The 21017-nt window shown below is 35.8% G+C and overlaps 1 protein-coding gene across 2 annotated transcripts in view; it reads right to left on the reverse strand.

The window, feature by feature from the left end:
* The window catches only part of LOC149782846 (retinoblastoma-like protein 1), a 170252-nt gene that overhangs the window by 110344 nt on the left and 38891 nt on the right, over positions 1 to 21017 (reverse strand). For both annotated transcript variants that reach the window (XM_089934375.1, XM_089934374.1), the window contains exon 7: positions 9772 to 9836. In XM_089934375.1, coding sequence (XP_089790501.1) covers positions 9772 to 9836 — 65 coding nt within the window. The remainder of the gene's footprint in view (positions 1 to 9771; positions 9837 to 21017) is intronic.

Here is a 21017-nt window from a genome sequence, read left to right on the forward strand (position 1 = left end):
CATACTGAGCATTCAACTTCAAGACAAAAACTATTTAAAAAATTCAGTAAAGTGATTTGTCGATGACCTTAATATCAACCAAATTTCATGGCAATCCATCAAAAACAAGCACAAATTGTGCCAACTATAATGTGTGCTACACAGAGGGATGGACATGAGGATTATTATATAGCCCTGCATCTATGAAGGGAATGCAAAAGAAACAAAAATTTGTTATGATGGAGCAGTGAAATATTACAAATATTTTATGAATCAAGTTGTCAGTGAACTTCAACAATCAAGATCCCCTAGCTATACAATCTGATCTGGATCAACTTGCTGTTGTATTCAACAGGCAACAATAAAGGTTTGTGTTACTGTGACCCTTGGAATTTCTGGGTCTACTTATTTCTAGTAATCTATAAAAGTAAGCTTTCATACTGTGTTAGGACAGTTATTGTCAAAAATGTCATGCTCAGAAAACATTTTTTGCATTCATAAATGTGAAATCTGTAATCTGATGGTGAATTGAATGTCAAGTGAACATGACTTTACATTGTTCATTAGATTAATTGTCTTTTTCAGACTGCATAGCTTTCATGACTGAAGTAGGTTATTTTCAAGCCATGTTAAATGATCCTAGGAAGTAGGTTACAACAACCTAGTTTTCCATAATGCACAAAAATGTTAAGATTTCCACATTTCAACTTGGTGGTCATGGGTAAAAAGTTCAAAAGCCTTCGTACATTTATTAAGAAAGAAGGACACAGTGACCTATTTGCTAGTGTTCTTTTCTTTCTTTCTTCCCAAAGCTGCATCATCTGTATTTTCAAGTCTAGTGGTTGTTGTTGTTATAAGGTTTAATGTAATTTTTCAGCACAGATAGGCTATACATGGCGGCCAGTATAAATGGAGGAGAAAGAAACTGGGAAAACCCTGGACAGAACCACTGACCCACGAGAATGCAAGTCTGGTCTCCATAAGTGTAATGACATCAAAGATGCAGTCTAGAGAGGGAGCTTGGCCAAAATAAAGTCGGTTGCACAAGTAAATAAAGTGAATCTTGTCTGTAATTCTAACACAATGGTTAAAAACCCCTTTACAGTATACAAAACCTAGTTTCCATTCCTGTGTAAAATTTTCAATGTCAGCACAGTAATTTTTTATTTATTCAAAACAAAACCCAGGTCAATTTTACACATCACAGTGACAAAATCTTTTATAGACATTAATTCAAAGCAAAGTAACTTTTTGATCTGGTGTGGCTCCAATTTCCCTTTCTGAACTGAACCTTTTCTATATAACCCACACTATGCTGATTTGCCACAATAACCTTTACATACATACATACACACACATCCATGAATGGTGTTCAGATTCTTAATTTGTGTTGTAATAATTAACAGAACTGGAAGAACAAAAAAGCCCTCTTTCCTAATTTCTGATGTTTTATCTACCCATGCATCACGAGTCAAATATGCAGATTTTTCCAACCTGATGCACAAAAATCGTTGTCACTATGTAATTTGACGCACCCTTTATGTTATCTTTTGCTGATGAACAAAAAACAAAGTTTCAGTATAAAAGTTGTTGCCAGTGCATAAAATGATGCACCCCAATATTATCTGTTGCTGATTAACACAAAATTAAGGTTCAGTCTAACTACTTAACACCTGAAGAAATTGATGCCATTGGCATTTTGAAGAAGCTACTACCTGTTCTGATTTACTGGAGCGCCTATCAAACATTGAGGATAATCTTATACACGACCTGCAAAATTCATCATTTGTGACAGCAATGGAAGATGAAAGCAATGACATAGCCAACAATAAACGTCTTGTCATGTATGCTCATATTATTTCTGATGACAAGAAACCATCAACAAGATTTTTAACAAATATAGAATGTTCAGATGCTATTGGCAAGGTAATTGCCTTATTGACTTTAGTCACATTATATAACTAATATTTTCGTTGTGTATTTAAACGATATGATTATTTTTTTAAAAACTACTGAAAAGTGAACATTGGCTTGAATAAGACTCATAGGTTTGGATTCTGACTCGCTGTATTTTGCCTTGATAATTCAAATGACTTGCATAAATCCTGTAAAGCACATGTAGACCCTTTTTTTACCCCTTGTAGTTCTACAAACTTCAATTCCAAACCCTATGCAGCTCAACAGTTTCTTGCTATCTCTAAACATGATGTAAGTCTTGGAAAGTTTTTTAATTTCGCATGACAATGGCATTCATATCTCTTACCACGAGACATGCTCAAGCTGAAGCAGGATGTCTAATAAATGTAACTGTGTCCCCTCCTGGTTTTATTCACAAGAATTTGTCTATTCCCTTTTATTCTTCTGTATTGATTATAACTCATTTAAGGTTTATTTCCCTTTCCTCTTGAACAGATATGTCTCCTGTTGCATGCCATTTTTAAAAATTTCTACAACCAACAGTTGGATCATGAAGATGCTTGTATGGAGAACAATAATGCAGTTTCGAACACCTGAGGTAGTAATGCAAGTCAGACTGGTTCCCTGATTAACTCCATTAAATTTAATATGAAACCGTGATCAAAATCAAGCACGGATGAGCCAATTACCTGGATTTTACAGAATTATTTCTGTAGGTTTTGCTTTAAGTACGGGTCATTTCTGTAAGAACTACAGCAAAATCATAAAGCTTGACACATTAGACAAAGTACTAATGAGAAAGTAAAGGACCCAAAGTGGTGGTAACATTCTTGATATTTATATCAGTAATTATAGATTACTGCATTTGTATGGGAAAAATATGAACGAGTTTTTCAGATCAACAATGCACGACCTAAGGCTTAATTATAAAACAATACACTACAGATGAATTTATACTGTACTCCAAAATAAATACACAACTGTAGGTTCATCAATGCACAATAACAATATTAATGTGAACATACCAGAGCCCAGTAACCTATGTCACTTGATAGTAGTTTCAAAAAGAATGATCATTTTGGTGTACTTAAAATTTAAATTTTGAGTCATATTGAGAATGCATGTGCATTGCAACAACTTTTTCATCTGGTCTGAAATGGATGGATTTTGTTTTCATGTTGATCCAACTCAGTTCTGATTATCATGGATTGTATTACTGGGTCAATTCAGTGCAGTAAGGAGAATGGATTTCAGCTGAAAATGGACTCAAAATTCCAGTACAGTTTTGTTGTGTATCAAGCTTGCAGGACACGTCATTCAGATTTGCCGAACCTGTTGTTATCACACAATAGTCTCTGCATGGCAGCAAGTATTAATGGTGGAAGAAGAAACCGGGAAAACCCCAGGAAGAACCACCGACCTACAGGAAGCTACTGGCAAGCTTTCTCACATACCCACATTGGCCGAATCCTGATTTGCTGAACTAAGTGTATTTATTATCATTCTTATTACCAGCTAAGGACAACATATTTATGCCCCATCAACAGTCTGCTTGAAGAACCGAATCCCCTTACAGAATCAATTTTTGCAAGGACAGAACTGCTGCAATTATGGCCAGTATGAAAAGATTTGAGAACCATCCAATACATAATTTTCCACAAATCATGCATGTTGTTCCTTAGATATTTCTATCGATATATCGGATATTTTGCAAGGCCTAAACCAAAGTAAACAATATGTTGGTTATTTCTGTCTCGCCACAATTTTATGCCATGTTCGGTTAGCAGCAAACCATCAAATATTACATCCTCCTCAGTTTCATCAATAAAGATCATCTTTCCAGCTTGCTGACTTTAATAAACAAATAGGATATTGTTTCTCTCAACATGACACTGCTGTGGCACTCCAGCAATTTTTCAGAAATTCTGATCGAAGGATCAATTACTGAACTATTCAATCTCAATACCTCGATAGCTTCTGCAATACTCCAACAGATCTCCATCATAAAGATGCTTTATTTAAACAATATTCTTCACAGATATAGGATAATTGATCATGGAAAAAAGGCAAAATAGACAACAATCTAATGAACATAATAAAAATATTTTTTAAAACACATTTTAAAAAAAATAATTGTGAATTGGATATGCAAAATTGCAGAAACCACAGATAACTTGCACAATCTTCACCCACTACTGTGTTTCCCCATTACCCTCATTTGTGCAAAGAGCCCAAAGTTTTTAATTTTACCCCATATTTTTGACACACACACACACACCTGTTTCAACATCAATCTCACACCAGCTAGGGGAAACACTGGGTTTTAAATGTTGCATGACTCAATAATTTATGTGAGACACCCATGATCCCACAGCCTGGCAGCATCTCTGCTTCATTGCTTTCCCAGCATTTTATAATCAGAACAGACACCATAATCTGGAGCATATCACCATAAACCTTTCATTATACAAGACAATCTTTTCTACATACATGTTAAGTAAAAGCAGATAAATCCAAAGTAATTCTAATCAAAGAAACTGTTTAACTATTGGTTATAAATAATGTGATATGGTGCTGTCGAGAATGGTTCACATGTCAAAAAAGTCAAATAACACATCAAGTGTAAGGTAGCCAGTTTGATGATGTGGCACAACATCTTGTCATGGTGTAATAGATGCATATTAGGCAATACTCTGAAAGCAAACAGCGCCTTAGTGACAAGCTCTGCAAAGTAGAACTACAACCATATCTGCAAGGGGTAAAACGAAACACCTGTGTCGCATATCGATGTTTCATGATACGTAGCCTATGATACAATACATATCAATACACATATGAATTTGATGGTCTCTCTTTGGAAAGTAGGCGGTGCCCTTTTATGTATCCTATTTCCATTATGCGGACTAAAGATAAACATATAGTTCTCATTTATTTATATGCAATCTTCATTGATGAGAAAATAACAAAAATATCTTCAAACAGATAGCTTGCTGGTTGCAGTGAGTTTTATCCAATCTTTTAGGCCATTTAATGGTGGCTCCATTTAACTCCCTTTGTTTTGTACAAAATGAATGATTTGAAAACATATTATTACCTATTTCTTGTCTCAGTTAGACTTGGAAGACATTACAATGTCATCTTCAATAGAAAAGATGTGAAAAGAACATCTCATCTAGAACAAATCTGGGAATAGGGTTGAATACCAATACAATCTATCACATTTTGTTTCCTGCAGATGTAAAAGACCTATGCAGCCACAGGTACTTGTATTTGTTAGTGAAGAAGAAAAAATTATTGACTACACCCAGTCCTATTCAACAGTTTTCTTTTAACTTACACAAGGTGATAAACTTAAGCAGTTTGAAATCTGCCCCATCGCTCATTCTATGCTACTTTCATTTATTCCATCAGCATCTTCATTCACTGGCTCAACATCTCTGCATAAAAACTGAGAAATTCCACATTTGTTTCCCATGTACATTATAAGGAGAGATGACAGGATTTTATCTTAAGGGAAACCTACCCGTTTATCAAAGAAAATAAGAGGGAAGGAAGAAATGGTCATAGGTCAGTATGGATACATGTATATGGGTTTGTAGCATATGATCTGCAGGGCAAAACTGATTAATTTTTAAAAAAATGAAAATTGCACTATACTTTTAAATTGTATTTAAATTTGGCTCAGTATTCTGTCCTTTGTATATTTAATTTTGAAATACCACTGAAAGGGTCTTGCTGTCTATTTTTTTGTCCATACAGCATTGAACATCTCGTATTTAACAGCATTTTGGACTCAAAATCACTCACTGATATCTCCATTAACACTTTCCTAGCTCCAATAATCTAATATACTTCATCACTTTAAAAATTATCATTATCAATATCATCAGCAAGTGTATACCTAACGAAATCGTAATAAACCAATTTCGAGGTAGCCTGTATTTTAAACATGCATTTGTAAAATTTTCTTCATGAATGGTTCACACTACACCATAACTTTTATTCCTGGGCATGTTGTTCTAATCATTCATAACCATTTACATTGTCCTTGAAGAAAACAGATTTGGAACAGTTGCTACCCAAAAAAAGAGAGGTCTCGACAAGAACAGATAAATAAAAATTGTATACTTTGCAGGGCACATTTTCATATGTGGAACTTTCCAGAACTGCCAACCCTGACGAGTCCATCGCAGCAAAGCAGTTGATTTATTTTCCCGATAAGAATACCCTGTTTTCACTAAGGTGTAACAAAATATCAAAGCTGCTATTGTAAAGCTAGAAAATGGAATTAAAACTTTGACACAGTGACGATAAACATGAGGTTCAACTGAAAAGTTTGCAAAGTACAAGATGACTGTATTTACCTCTAGCACAGTTGCACAAACTTTAATTCCAAATCCTATGCAGCTCACTGGCTTCTTGCTATCTCTCAAATCGACATAATTCTTGGAAAGTCTTTCCATTTCACATGACAACAATAATCATATCTCTGACCTCGAGACTTCTCAAGTTGGCATGTGATGTCAAATAAATGTAATTGTGGCCTTTCCAGCTTTTATTCACAATGATCTGAATACTCCTTTTATTCTTTGGTGTTGATAATTAACACTTTTTTTAAAATAAACTTATTTTCCATTTTTCTTTAAACACATGCATCACTTTCTGGACGCCATTTTTAAAAAGAATTCTATATTCAAGAGTTTGATCATGCAGATGCTTTGCATGAACGAACAGGTGCAGTTTAAAGCACCTGGTGTACTGCTGTAAAGTTAGTCTGGTTCCCTGACTAACTTCACTAATTCTAATATGAAACCCAGATCCAAATCAGACAGGGATATACCAATTATCCGGATTTTTTCGCAATGATCATTTTTCCGAAGTTTTTGCTTGTATGCCACAAGTACATATTTTAAGGATAATTTTCATCTAAGACTTATGGCAAAATTGTAAGGGTTGGCAGGTCTGGACTTCATAAGAATTTGCAGGAGCTCTCACGTTTCACTGTTCTCCAAGAGCACAAATTCATACAAATTTTGCAAGATTTGCACAATGGCACGCCCTAACAGCATCTCCACTTAAGTAACTGACATATCTAATGACTTTCCTGCGAAGGCTCTCTTACTCTGCCAATACTTCCTGTTTGTCACACAGAGTATAAGTTACATTAATATCTGATTGGTGGTTATTGTTTAACCTGAAGCAAAACAAGCAACACAGGGTTAGTAGCATATTTCATTCAAAATTGGGACCCCAAGTGGCCTAAAGCATTCTCCGTTACGGATCACTGCCATCTCACCTGTTTTCGAGTCTAGGATACGGCCAACGTGGGTATGTGAGAAAGCCTGCCAGTAGCTTCTCATGGGTCGGCGGTTCTTCCCATGGTTTTCCCGGGTTCTTCCTCCACCATGAATACTGGCCGCCATGCATAACCTATCATGTGCTGAAAAAGGGCATTAAACCCCACAACATCATCATTCAAAAATTTTAAGGTTTTTCAAGGTTCAAAAATGTGTTTTCAAGGTGTTTTATTACATTAATTTTAAAGGATACATAAATGAAACTGTATGCAAACACAAGTTCATATTTACTATTACTCCATATGAGGAACATTTCTTGCAAATTTTTTTTTTTAAAACACAAAATAAAACGTCGATAGTATGATGCTTGATATCCTTCCCCATTAATATTAAACATCCTGCATCTGGGCATTAGAATAATGTAGTCACTGAACAAAGTTCATTTTACTCTATCTATACTACACTATTTACAAGTCCAAAATAATTTAGAGTGAATTTTTCAGTTCTTGTAGCTTGTCATCAAGTTGTTTCTCAGGAGCTTTAAGTTCAGTGATTTTGTCCTTTTCACTTTTCCTATAATTATCTTGATGTCATGATAAAGGAAATTTTCCTATGGATCTTTCCTTTCAATGCATAGACATCAGCAGGAGCTGTCATTGTCTCAATGTCTTTTACAGTACCTTCCTTTCTTCTTCACTCATCCCCATAAACAAAACTAAAAAACCAGTAAAGATATTTTTTTATCTTATTGCTTATTTAAAACCAGTGTATGGATATTTTAAACTATTTCATATTAGGTATATTAACATTTCCCTCAGCTTTGCTGGATTCTATATTTTTAGATTTATAGTGTTCATTGCAATTATCATCTGTCGTATTTCTACTCAATACCAAAATAGAACTGGATTGAACTAATTTCACAATTAAGACTATATAGAGTTTCTATTTTAAAACTCGAATCTCTGTGTTCACAGACATAACCCTTTTGTTATTGTTGTTGTTGTTGTTGTTGTTGTGGGGTTTAACGCCATTTTTCAGCACACGATAGGCTATACATGGCGGCCAGTATTAATGGTGGAGGAAGAACCCGGGAAAACCTCAGAAAGAAGAAACGACCCACGAGAAGCTACTGGCAAGCTTTCTCACATACTCACATTGGCTGAATCTGAGACTCGAACCTGCGCAGACAGAGGTGAGATGGCAGTGATCCGTAACGGAGAGCGCTTTAGACCACTCGGCCACTCGGGGGCCCCCTAACCCTTTTGTCAAAAATGATTTCACAGTGAATGCTTCCTGTTTTGCCTGTATTAAGCACCATTACATGAGCTTGTTTTTTTCTTCTTCAGCTGCACATGACCGTGGAGCAATCTCTCTGATTGCATGCAAATCAATATCCTTCTGGCATAATTTGCATTTTGCAAAGCTCTCTGAGAAAGATCTCATAATCCAAACTTCATATTTTTCTTCATCTATCCAGTGAAGTTGGAATTAGCAGCCAGTCATGTTGAAGCGAATGATTCAAATTTAAACCACTGTTACATTAGGGCTTCGTTCAATCAAAAGTTCAAAATGTACAACAGTGCAGTGGCCATTTGTGGAATATTTCTGTTCTGGCACAAACTTAGCGAGAGACTTTTTTTGTTGTAGTTTTTTCCCCATTTCTTTGTATTTACTTCTTTAAAATTAAAACTATTTATCAATTCTTTTTGATTTCAAGAAAATCAAGGCATTTAAAAATACCCAAACGAAACTTGAATTTTCAAGGTCTTTTCAAGGCCTTGAAGGAACAACTCATTTTTCAAAGCTTTTCAAAGTTTTCTTGGTCCCCTACGGATCCTGGCAATAACTACAAATTAGAATTCAATGTAACATATTTCAACGTGCAACACACAGGTAGCGTAGCTTTCAAATCGACCAAAGGAGTCAAGAAACAACTTAAAGTAGAAACTTTGCATGAAAGTGGTTATTCAATGACGAGTTAAGTACTTCATTAAACATGTACATGCTGAACAGACTTAATGGGTTAAAGATAATTAGCATGGAATGGGGGGGGGGAACAGATTATGAACCATGTCACTTTGTGTTAACTTGTAGATGGCAAATGGGTATTCTCAAATAATTTTTCGTTTTTACCAATAAACAATGCATGCCTGTGACTGCAAATGCTGTTTCAGATTATAATTTTACAGAATAACAACTAATAATAATTATTCACGACTGTTGATGGCTAAGATAACATGCATACAGTATCATTTTGTATCAATTCTCAGTCTCTTGTAACGACATGTTTATCATTTCAGCAAAAGTATCAATGCATCGATATATTGATGAATTGCTTCACCAATAATATCTGCACAGATGGCAATGCTTTAGAAAAACCTGCATTACTTTCCAAAATGACCAAGGAAAAGGGGGTTATTTTCAAGCTCTGCACTCAGCCTCAAAGTTAGAGGAAACAAATTCACTGTTATGTGTGAAATACAAACAAAAAAAAAGGCAAAAAAAGGGAAAAACACACCAAATGAATTAAAGCTCACAGCACACAAATATATCAATATCAACAAAAATATGAAATTACCTGTTAGCTTCAAAATTTCCAATTTCTAGAACTGCTGAAAGACTTTCAATTTTTCCTTTGAGGACCTGAAAATATAGAATAACACGAGAATTTTATAACACCGAACATTCATCAAATTCTAAAATACACTTAGATCCAACAAAATGTAGTAAGTGTTTATTTTTGCATGGACAGGGAGGTGAAGGAGGAATAAAGTTGTGTTTTCGCATTCAGTCATCATCTTCCATGAAAATATAACAAGCCTGAGAAAAGCCCACGATATTGTATCTGGAGTCAAGTGAATTTTCCAATCATTCATGGGATCACATAAGTACCTATTCAGAGCTGACCAAGGTTTTTCATTAATGGGGGGAAACCCGAAGGCCGAGTTGGAGGAGCATCTGACTTCAATCCAAGGATCGTGGGCTTGTTTTACATTTGTTTGGGAAGGTTGATCTTCCTGGTATTTTTGTGCCATTCGTGTTTACACTTTTTCAAAAATCTACCTTTAATTGGCACCACACTGCTGCTACTGTGTCAAGATGCAGCAAAGTACTTAATACCTGCCAGGACAGCCTGATTTTGCCGCACGTGTCCTTGAAAAAACACTCAGCCTCCATTTCCTCAACAGCTAATAACAAGTTAAAAATGCAGTTAAAACTATCACTACCACCACCAACAAAAGCAAACTCTTTACACAAAAAAATTCTGCATTCTCTGTGCAAATCAACGAAACTGCATACTTTTGACCAGGTATGGTTTCCGTTCATTTTTATCAAGGTAGCATAAGCAATTTGCTCCTAGTCTTCAATGCTACTTACAAGCTTACCATAGGGGCAGGAGACCAGTAAGTTTTTTAATTTGTTATTAGAAGCATCACAAAATACATTTGGAAACTGCACCTGACACCCAATCAAATTTAGCTAGGCTTAAAATCTACTGTAGTCTTCTAGCCCAAGGCTAATAAATTTCTTGTTCGAGCAAGTTTTCATAATTTAAAAAGTCTGACGGCCAATAAAGTTTCTGTTGCCACCAGTCCGACTTTTGTGTGAAGTACTAGTGAACATTTAACAAGATGAGTACGCTTTTCAATTTACTAGTCGCTCTGGCTACAAAGAAATGTATGTTAAGAGTGTGGGCCTATCTAGCTCATTGTTTCTTTCAAACAAGTATATTCACCTACCTGACTGAATAAGAAATTTTTTTAAAAACCTTTTCTAACCCTTTGATAAAGGTCTGAATATTAACCAAGTAAGTATCACATTTCTTTTGAAACTGGTATAATTGCTCAATACATATGATGTACCAAAACCATGGACTTGCATCAAGCAAAATCTATCAAATGGCATCTGACCATGCTAAAACTGTTTCAGTTTCTATTTAGGGTTTAAATGATCCATCAATGACTTGACAATTCTATGTCATCAACACATATCAATACAAAGGGTAAAACAATACTTACCTTGTACATTTGCACTTGTGAAAAATTAGTTGTTTGCCATTTTTTTTTAAATTTTATAAACTGATAGTAAAAGAAAACAATCACTGGCACTCATTTATGTTAATAAGAAAGAGAAACTATACACGATCAGAACCCTTCGACGTATTACCAGAAGGTGACCAACTTGTACAGTTTGAAAAAGTCCTCTGATATGTGCCGATTCTGTGCAAAAATATTTTAACACAAAAGAACATTCAGCCAATTATAACAATTCTGAATTGGTGGTACCTGTTTGCTCCAGTCAATGATACCCACTAATCAGTCCAGGGTAAACGATACCCACTAATGAAAATCCACCTAATACCTTATTTCATGCAATTTTTCATACATGAAAAATAATTATTAATTTCAGTGATCAATAAAGTATATGTAAAATAATTATCATTTGGTGGTATTGACCATGTACGAAAAATAAAGGGATCGTACCTTAAGTTCTACGGAACACGCACTACTCGTCAACCTAACGGTACAAACATACAAAGTAAATGTATATTTTCTGTCTCATTCTGCTCTCAACTCAAGAATCTAATTACAATAAAAAGAGAAGCACTCAAAAAGATTTTTGGTGTCATTAGTGAACGAGAGAGAGAGAGAGAGAGAGAGAGAGAGAGAGAGAGAGAGAGGATTGTGTCTCAGTGTGCAAGCTTCTCTGCATTTAGAGCATTTGAAGCTTTTATGTTGTGTAATGGTTTGAACATGTACTAGTTATTGGAAAATTTAAAGCAACAATAACCTCATGATCAAATTGTAATAAAAAATAAAGAACTTGAAATCATGTTTCAGTTAATGCACCTGAGTGTGTATGCACGCTCAAGTGTGTGTATGAGAGAGAGATAGAGAGATGAAACATTTGGTCAGTGTACAAGACCGTATTTTTTCATGGTAATTTTTATTTTGTAGGTTTTGCACACAAAAAATGAGACTACTTTCAATTACCTGACAATTGTGATAATCCTCATGTATTACAACCCTACTATGTTCCATTATCAATAAACACCGCTAGATCAACAATTCATTCTTGTGTTATTTATTATGTAAACTGTCACAACAACCACATGGCTATGCAGTGTTATTTACACAGTAATTAAACATGCTTAGCACTTTGGTTATCCAGTTGAAACCAGATTGAGGGCAAGAACGGACAGAAGAGGTCAAATCAGTGAGGCTGCCAGTAGGGAAATGAGGCTATCTTTAGGGAAATGAAAATCTGTCAATGTGCTATTGAAAAAGTTGTCTATACAGATTATGGTATAAGGACATACACATTACTTGTTATTCGAACTCACCAATAAAGATAATGGTGAGGTATATCGTAGAATAGATTTCCAATAACATGTTAATTATATCCAAGTCAAAACAGAACTAGCACTTAAAAGATGGTATATGTATATATATACAAATCGATTTAACTTTCAAATTAATAATGGAAAATGACATGGTTTTTATATTTTATGTTTGTATGACTTACAATGGTCTGTGGTCTTCGCTTTAGCATGTACTGATGTTGGATAAGAAAACATCAAAGGGCGTCAGAACTCGTTTTAAAATTCATGTGGTGTAGTTAGTATAGTAAGCAGTCTGAAACTAAGGGTGCTATTTACTAAGCGTTTTGAACTGAATCTTGTGACACATTTTCATTATCATTTGCATGATTAAACTGGTCGGAATATATACATACAGTCCTACCCATTTATGCTGACATCCTCGGGCCTGAGGAAATAGTGTCAACATAGGCGGATGTCGAGAAAAGTGGGGGAGGGGGCCCACAGGTCTGAAGAAAGAAAATGCAAGTTAAATTCATCAGTAAGGGGTGACCTGTCGTCAGTGAATAGCATTTACACTTTGAGAAAACAAACAATAAAATTTTCAGAACATCAAGACAAAACCAGTGTGAAATATAATTGTATATTGACAAATTACATTTTGGTTACCTTTATGCATACATGCCAACCGCCGACGAGGAAAACGTGTAATCCAAGTGGACAAAATGAAGAATCCAAGCCGAAAAGGAGGAATCCACATATAACATGCTAAAAATTCAATAAACAATGATTTATTTGCCCCTCTCGTCTTTTAACATCCTTTACTGCTTCAAGTTTGCATATGTAGCACAGATTTTCATGTTGCATTTTAAACTTTGTACCAGCTGAGACCATGAATGGTTTGCACACCATCTCCATAGGGGAATTTCTGGAGCATGTAATCACAGGCTGTAGCATAATAATCTCTAAAATTATCATAAAACACCTTCACAGGTACAGTAGAATTGTGTTCTATAAATTCTCTTGCTTCTGCACCAATAGCAAGATCTTCATTATCTTTCTATTAAGAACTCAGTAAATAACACCTCTGCATTTATAACATTCATGTCCGCACTTTAGTTCTGCTGTAGCTAAGAAGTTACCTTAGTACTGGAGTTCGTAAGACAAGCTAATTCAATGTGTTTCTTTGTTTTCAAGTGTTTCTCCTCAAAAAATTTACCACCATGCCCAATATTAAGATCATTTCCGCACAGACTGCAATGAGCATGATGCTGCCCAAGAATACTGGGACTCGTATTGTTGCTTAAAACTGACGACACCTGTCATACATGTACGATATAGTACATGTATGACAGGTCAATTTTAAGCAGCGATACGAGCCCCTGTGCCCGAGAATGGAATGCTGTATTATGCCATTCATGTATTCATCTTTAAAGGATTCATTTTTTGTGTCTTTTTCGGATCCACCTGTGAAATTCTTTGAAAATATGTGCTCTAACACAAACACTGAAGACTTTTAAAGCCAAATAGTAAAATTATTTCCACACGGCCTGCAATAGACGTCAGGTGATGCTGCCCTCATGTCCTCATCTTTGGAAGATTCTGTTATTTTATGTTTTGTTTATTTTTGGCCTGTTTCTAATCCATCTGTGAAATTATTTGAAAGGAGATATTTTTGCTCTCATACACGAATCAACTTAAATAAATTATACTTTAGTGCCAAATACCTATAGAGTGGTTCTGTACTAAATATATATTAGGAAAAAGAATCTGCGAGTAAAGATTAAAAATTAGAAAACCAGTCTGTTCTCTCCTCACTAAGCCATACAGCTGTTATAATACGAGGTCGAAAGTTTCTGGGACAGTTGCTAGAAATAGAACATAATACCATTAGGAAAGTGCACGGACAAGTGTACTCTTATATTGTAGTTACGTAGAATCCGTCTTTTCTAAAATATGGTCTGTGGGATTAATGGGATGTTAATAAAAACGAGAAAACAAACAATTGATTTTTTTTGGGAAGGTTGATATACTGAAAAAAGCGTAATCCATATATGTTTACACATAAGGCGTAATTTAGTGAAAAAAAAGCGTAACGATTACGCCAAAAGCGTAATGGCTGGCATGTATGTTTATGTAATAAAATCCACAATAAAATAATGCATCGGTCACATCCTGATATGAAAAACATTCACTACGATATTCAACTTCGATATTCAATATAGGTATCAGCACATCGTTGCAAAATTGCTATGTACATGCTTCAAGTACATGTACTTAAATTGTCCTAGATTTTGGTCAGTCTGTTCCCATCTTACTGAGGCTACCAAGGGAATGGGACTATTTACAGGGAAATGAAAACATGTCAACAATGGGGTTTTTTCGTACTTTTTACGAATTTTTATAGTGCACAAGAAAAATACATGTCAATGAAATTTTGGGAGCCATGCCATGACCGCGTTATATCCGAATTTGCGTTATAACAGAGCGCGCTATAGCAGGGTCACACTGTATATCAATAATACATCATACCAGGGCATGAATTTATCACAAATTTCTTTGTAGCCAGAAGGACTAGTGTACTGAGAAATTTACTAGTCCTGCCAAATATTTACTAGTCCTGTCCACAAAACAATGTCACACACTTGTATTGAGATTAACAATTTTATTTCATAAATAGCATTATCTTATGAAATGCAGAAGTATAAATCCAACTTCATCAATCCGTCAATTCACATTTCTTATCGCCTCTCCCTAATAAAGACTTGACTTCAGTGGATGTTCTGCAGGATCAAAGCAGTGGCTATTGTAAACACTATTATAAATTATTAACATCAAAAGATAATGTTAGTTTCAGCTTGGAAAATGCGTGTTCCAATCAAACAAAGCCATCTGACTAGGCACGTTGTATTTAACAACTCCAATTACGGTCTCATCATTAAGAGCGCAAGTTTGGTAATTGTTCCTAATTAATAGGACCTCAATGTATTGTTGAAATTAATAATAAGCGGGAAAATTTTCAAATCTTAGATGCCCATGCTGAGAGATTTATTTTCCCAACAAATGTACGGCATTCTGCTTGGATATCTCCACATGTATTCAATTATTTGATCATTCTTCTTGGGAAAAAATATAAAAACTATTCTTATTATCATAGAAAAGTAGTTGTATGGAAAGGATGTGTCAGTAATGTATTCATAATAAATTGATCTCATTTCAATGCAAACATAAAATATGCAGTTTCCCGCTTGAGTTGGAGCATTTGGCTAGCAAGCGAAAAAAAAATCCCTTAAACAAACAAACATACATACTCATTTAAGAGTTGATGCCATGTTCTTTTGTGTGGTATAATGCTTTGTAGTTTGTTACTGTGGTCATGTGAATAAAGTGTGATACCACGTTATTTTTCATTTAATTCGCTATCAGATTAATTAGGATCAATTACAAGAGTGGTCTAAAGCTCCCTCTGTTACAGATCACTGCCATCTCACCTCTGGCTGCGAGGGTTCAAGTCTCGGATTCGGCTATAGTGGGTATGTGAGACAGCTTGCCAGTAGCTTCTCGTGGGTCGGTGTTTCTTTCCGGGGTTTTCCCGGGTTCTTCCTCCACCACTAATACTGGCCGCCATGTCTAGCCTATTGTGTGCTGAAAAATGGCGTTAAACCCTACAACAACAACAACCAAACTTCCGGGACCATAAATGGCACTGTTAAGCGAAATGCACAAAATCAGATGACTTCTTGTTATAGAAACACACATTTACGAGGCAGAAATTGACTTCATTTTCTCATGCTAATATTTTATGACTGTTTACAACGATCACTGCATTGATTCTACAGAACATCTACTGAAGTCAAGTCTTTATTAGGGAATGGCATAAACAAACGCTGACTGTTGATAAACAAAACTTATTAGCCCATCGGATTAATAACATTATAAAAGTTACTAGTCCGACAGGAAATCTAGCTTCGGGCTAGTGGACTACCACTAATTTCGAGCCCTGCATACTGTAGGTTATGTACCATGACATGCATCAATACATAGTTTTTACCGCTATTGCCATCCCCAGATGTGGCAATAAAAAGGTGAAAGTAGAACTTGCATATTTGATGATCATAATAAATGTGCAGAAGGCATGTGATTACGTGTAAACAGGTTTCCAGATTTAATCGGATTGGACATCAGTTGATGCAAGTCCATTTGTCAGGAAACAGATCATTTCACATGCAATTCCACTCGTCAGGAAATAGATCATCTCCCATGCAAGTCCAAAAGCAAACGAAATATGGTACATGTCCAGCAGGCAGCAGCATAAAATCCCTTCTTCAATTATCACTTGTCATCTGCACATGCTTTTTTTTTTGGGGGGGGGGTAAAACTAATTTTAATTGTGTATACATGCCAGCCTCATAACCATATCTTTCCTTACTTCTAGTTCCCTATCCAAGGACATGATTCCTCCTCCAATCAGAACCTGGATGTCCTGCATAAAACAAACAACTGAAGTCTGATACACTCGTGACATTATTTTCCTTCTATAACTCCGACTGAGACTGAAGAACATCAGTGAAGAGAGGAAAAAATTGTGCACTAACAGCAGGCAATTAATATGAAAGAAAAATTGGGTTTACCCTCAAACCCAGTTTGACAGCAGTACTAAAATACTTGCCATTATTATAATGCTGAATTTTCCAGCCTGGCTGATGACCCCTGATAAGCTGTAAAGTGAACATGCAATTGTTGTCAATAGATGTTCTACATTTGAATGGAAGATAAGTTTGACAGATTGTTGGGCCAACACAACTGGACCCAAAGCATACATACCCTAACTATGCTGTGCCACTGAACAAAGATAAAATGATGAGACTGAGGGCTGACAAGACAAGGCAGTTTTCATTACCTCTAAAGATAAGCAATTCAGAGGCCCATGGGACAGAAACAGCCCTGGCAGCATGGGTTTTGATTTTCATGATTTCTGTGTCACACAGTGTGGGACTGACAAAGCTCTTTAATATGTTCCACAATCCACCTTAAGATAGTGGCTGCCAATATCTCAAAATACCTTTCAAAGGGCAAAAACGACAGTTACCACTCCTTCTTGTTTCCTCTTGATTTAGCTTGATGGCATAAAAGACAAACTTTGCAATCAAGTCCATCATGATCCTTCTCAAAATGAATACAAATGAGACTTGAAATTTCAAAAAGAAAAAGGAGTTACTCAAGGTAGCCATAAACCCCTAATGGAAAATAGAAACCAAATCATAGTTACCATTGAAATGTGAATAAAGCATCTCTAATGACAAAGTATGAATTTCACTCCATCCTGCAGATACTCGGGAGGAGGTTTTATGGGCTTACTGGAAACATTTTCTTATAGCCTGATGCGGTCACTGCCATTTTCAAAGACTCAGAAACTGATGGAAGCTTCTGCGTATTTGAACCGGATCTTCTCTGTCTATGCTTTTTCATTTTAGCGTTGTTTTTGCCAGCTGATCTAGACTTGTCTTTGCAGCTCATGCACCAGGCAAGTCCAGGCTCCTCAAATTTTTAAAAGACCTGCTTACTGTGATCTTCATCTTCTAGCCAGCTCCATCTGAACAGATTTTTTTTGTACTGATGGCTCAAAGTTAGTTATATTAATACATTTTCCGCTTTCTACAAATTTCAATTTCGTAGAAACCATGAAAAGATCTGAGTGTGTCAGAAATTACTCGAAACTGCATAATGAACAAATGACACAATGAACAATTCCTGCCTGCATAATTAACTTCTGGTATACAATGTTTTGGTACCTTCTTTCCTACTCAAATTACATCCAGGAACAAATATTCTGGTTAAGCTATATTGTTTAAAGTCTGCCAGAAATTTTACCCCCCCAAAAAGGAAAATTGGTCTGAATTTTAAAAAAAAAACCCAGAAAATTCCCATCTCTGCATCAGTTCTCTGACCAAAAAAAAAAAAAGAAACCATGCTTTAATTGAAGTTCTTCTTTCACAAGTACCTGGTACAATGCATTCAGAAGGTGGGGCTCACTATAGTGAAGTGGGTGACTTCACAAAACTCCAGACACCTTGCTCAATGAAGCAGGTGGTTTTGGCACACCTGTAGCAAGTGGCATTCCATGCACCATTTGGTGTCATTGTCATTTTCTGGGTAGAGTTTGGGGGGATGTGCATGTGCGTCTGAAAAAGTAGTAGATGAGGAACCGGTTACCCTTCTTACTGGTCAGTAGCACTGCATAGCAAATTCTCATCAGTGCCACTAACAACAAATGGGGCAACTGTCAACAGGTTATGTTAGTGTGCCAATACCTGGTCTATGATGGTATGATGAAAGATCTTTTCACCCTGCTTTCATTGTAGCACAACAGGTACTGCCTTAAATCATTTGTGCACTTACGACAAGCAACAACCAGTCTGAATGAGTCGAGTCTTGTCTTCTTTCTGGGTGATGAGGCTATCACAGTGTTAGTGTCATACTTTTACAGAAAATTTCTTGAAAATCAGATGTTTTTCCTGTGAACTTAAACTGAATATTATCAAGTAACCTATGGTTTTCAAAGCAAGAATAGTACTTCTGAATTATGAGTGAGTGTGATTTTTAAGAAGTAATGTTAATCTTCAAGAAGATTCAGTAGGGCTATTAACTCATTCAGCCCCAGCACTGTTATCAGTATCACTGATGTCATACCCCAGCAGCACTAAGCTGTGTCTAGCTGCTTGTGCCCCAGAGAGTTATTACCTGTTTCGAATATTCTGTAAACGTCATGCACATGCATTCACTTTTACATTAATTTCTCTTCTTATATCCAATAAAAATCCAAGAAATTTTCACCAATTATTCCAAATGACTTTGTCCACACAGTGATGTTTTTTTTCTTCCTACTTGCCCAAGTCTTTCACAACTTGTTTATACACTACTTACAAAATTATGTGCAACATTTTTTAGAAATATCATGTCATCATTGAAATAAACCAGGAAAATTTAATCTGTGATATAGTTTGAAACATCTTGCACATAAATTCACTTGGCATTGTTCACTCACTTGGCATTGTTCACATCCAGTTGTTGGTTCAGATCGAACTTTGTTCAGTGAACACATTTTTCAGGATTTTTTTCTTTGACATGACTAATGGCTAATGTTGATGATCACTCCAATTTATAAAGATCCACAAGAACTCTATCATCATTGCTATCAGCATCCTCTTCTTCGGACGATTCAATCTCAGAAACTTCTATGTCTGAATCTAAATGTCGTAAAATATCCAACTGCTGATATATCTTTCATCTGCTTGCTCAATATTTTCAAGATGAAACCCGAGAAACTCCTAATTTTTGCACTCATCTTCATCAATTATCACTCTTACATCCACCATTATTTATGATTTTTCATGAACATAACACGTGTAGTAAAACTGCTCTCAATTAGTAACCCTTGGCTTCTGAACAATTCAAATGTGCACAAAAGAAAATAAAATCACTTCTGATTTTTTAATATTGGTCTGATTCTTGGAGAAAAAAAAACACATTTGTAACCAATCAGAGACTTTGTATCTAACACACATTCACCACAACTGGAGATGGGATCGGGGCCAAATGAGTTAAATTTGTCAATCTACAAATTACAATCTACCAAACAAAGATATAATAGCATAAATGCCAAGATGCACAAAAAGCTGGAATGAGTTTTCAGGAGATGTGCATTAATACATTAAGGCCTCAGACCAAGATTATCTTGATATTTTGTTTGTTTCATGTTTTTTTTTAACTGGCGGTGAGAATAATGTACTTGGACTGAGATCTTCCAACAGGAAACAGGAATCCCTCTAGTGGACTAGCATTGGGGGGAGGGAGAATTTCCTGAATTCAAGACAATTTCTTTCTTTCAACTTGTTAAGTATTGAAAGCAGCTGACATTCTTCAGTGACAAGATTTTCAAATCAACTGCCGTAGTAGACATACTGGATGTCCGCTTGGCACCATTTTCACTTAGGACAAAGTAGACAGCTCTATGTCATAATGATCATATTCAAGTAGATTAATGAGAAGATCTTTAAGATGTCACAAAACATTTTATAGTGAAAACTCCATGTTGATGTGATGATCCATTCAGGTGGAGTAGTGACAAGATTTTCATGATGGCCACCATGGCAGATAGCACCATTTTCAGTTCTGACAAAGTAGAAATCCCAAGTCTTTTAGGGAAAACCAAACCCCCTGTTAATAAGGCTGTCCATTCAGGAGTAGCAACAAGATTTTCAAGATAGCTGCCATACTGGACATTAGATTAGCACCATTTTCGTCGAGGATTAAGTAGAGATCATAAGAAGTCTATTAGTGGAAACCCTATATTGATATGACCATCCATGCAGGAGGAAGCAACAACAGGATTTCAAGTTGGCCATGGTGGTGGCTATATTAAATGTCAGATCGACACTATTTTCTTTTCCAAACATCTACAAATTACAAGAAGTCTTTCAATGAAAATCCCATGCTGATATGAC

Source organism: Sinohyriopsis cumingii, chromosome 15 (genome assembly GCF_028554795.1).
Source record: "Sinohyriopsis cumingii isolate HCF-2022 chromosome 15, ASM2855479v2, whole genome shotgun sequence".
In the NCBI taxonomy this organism is placed as follows: domain Eukaryota; kingdom Metazoa; phylum Mollusca; class Bivalvia; order Unionida; family Unionidae; genus Sinohyriopsis; species Sinohyriopsis cumingii.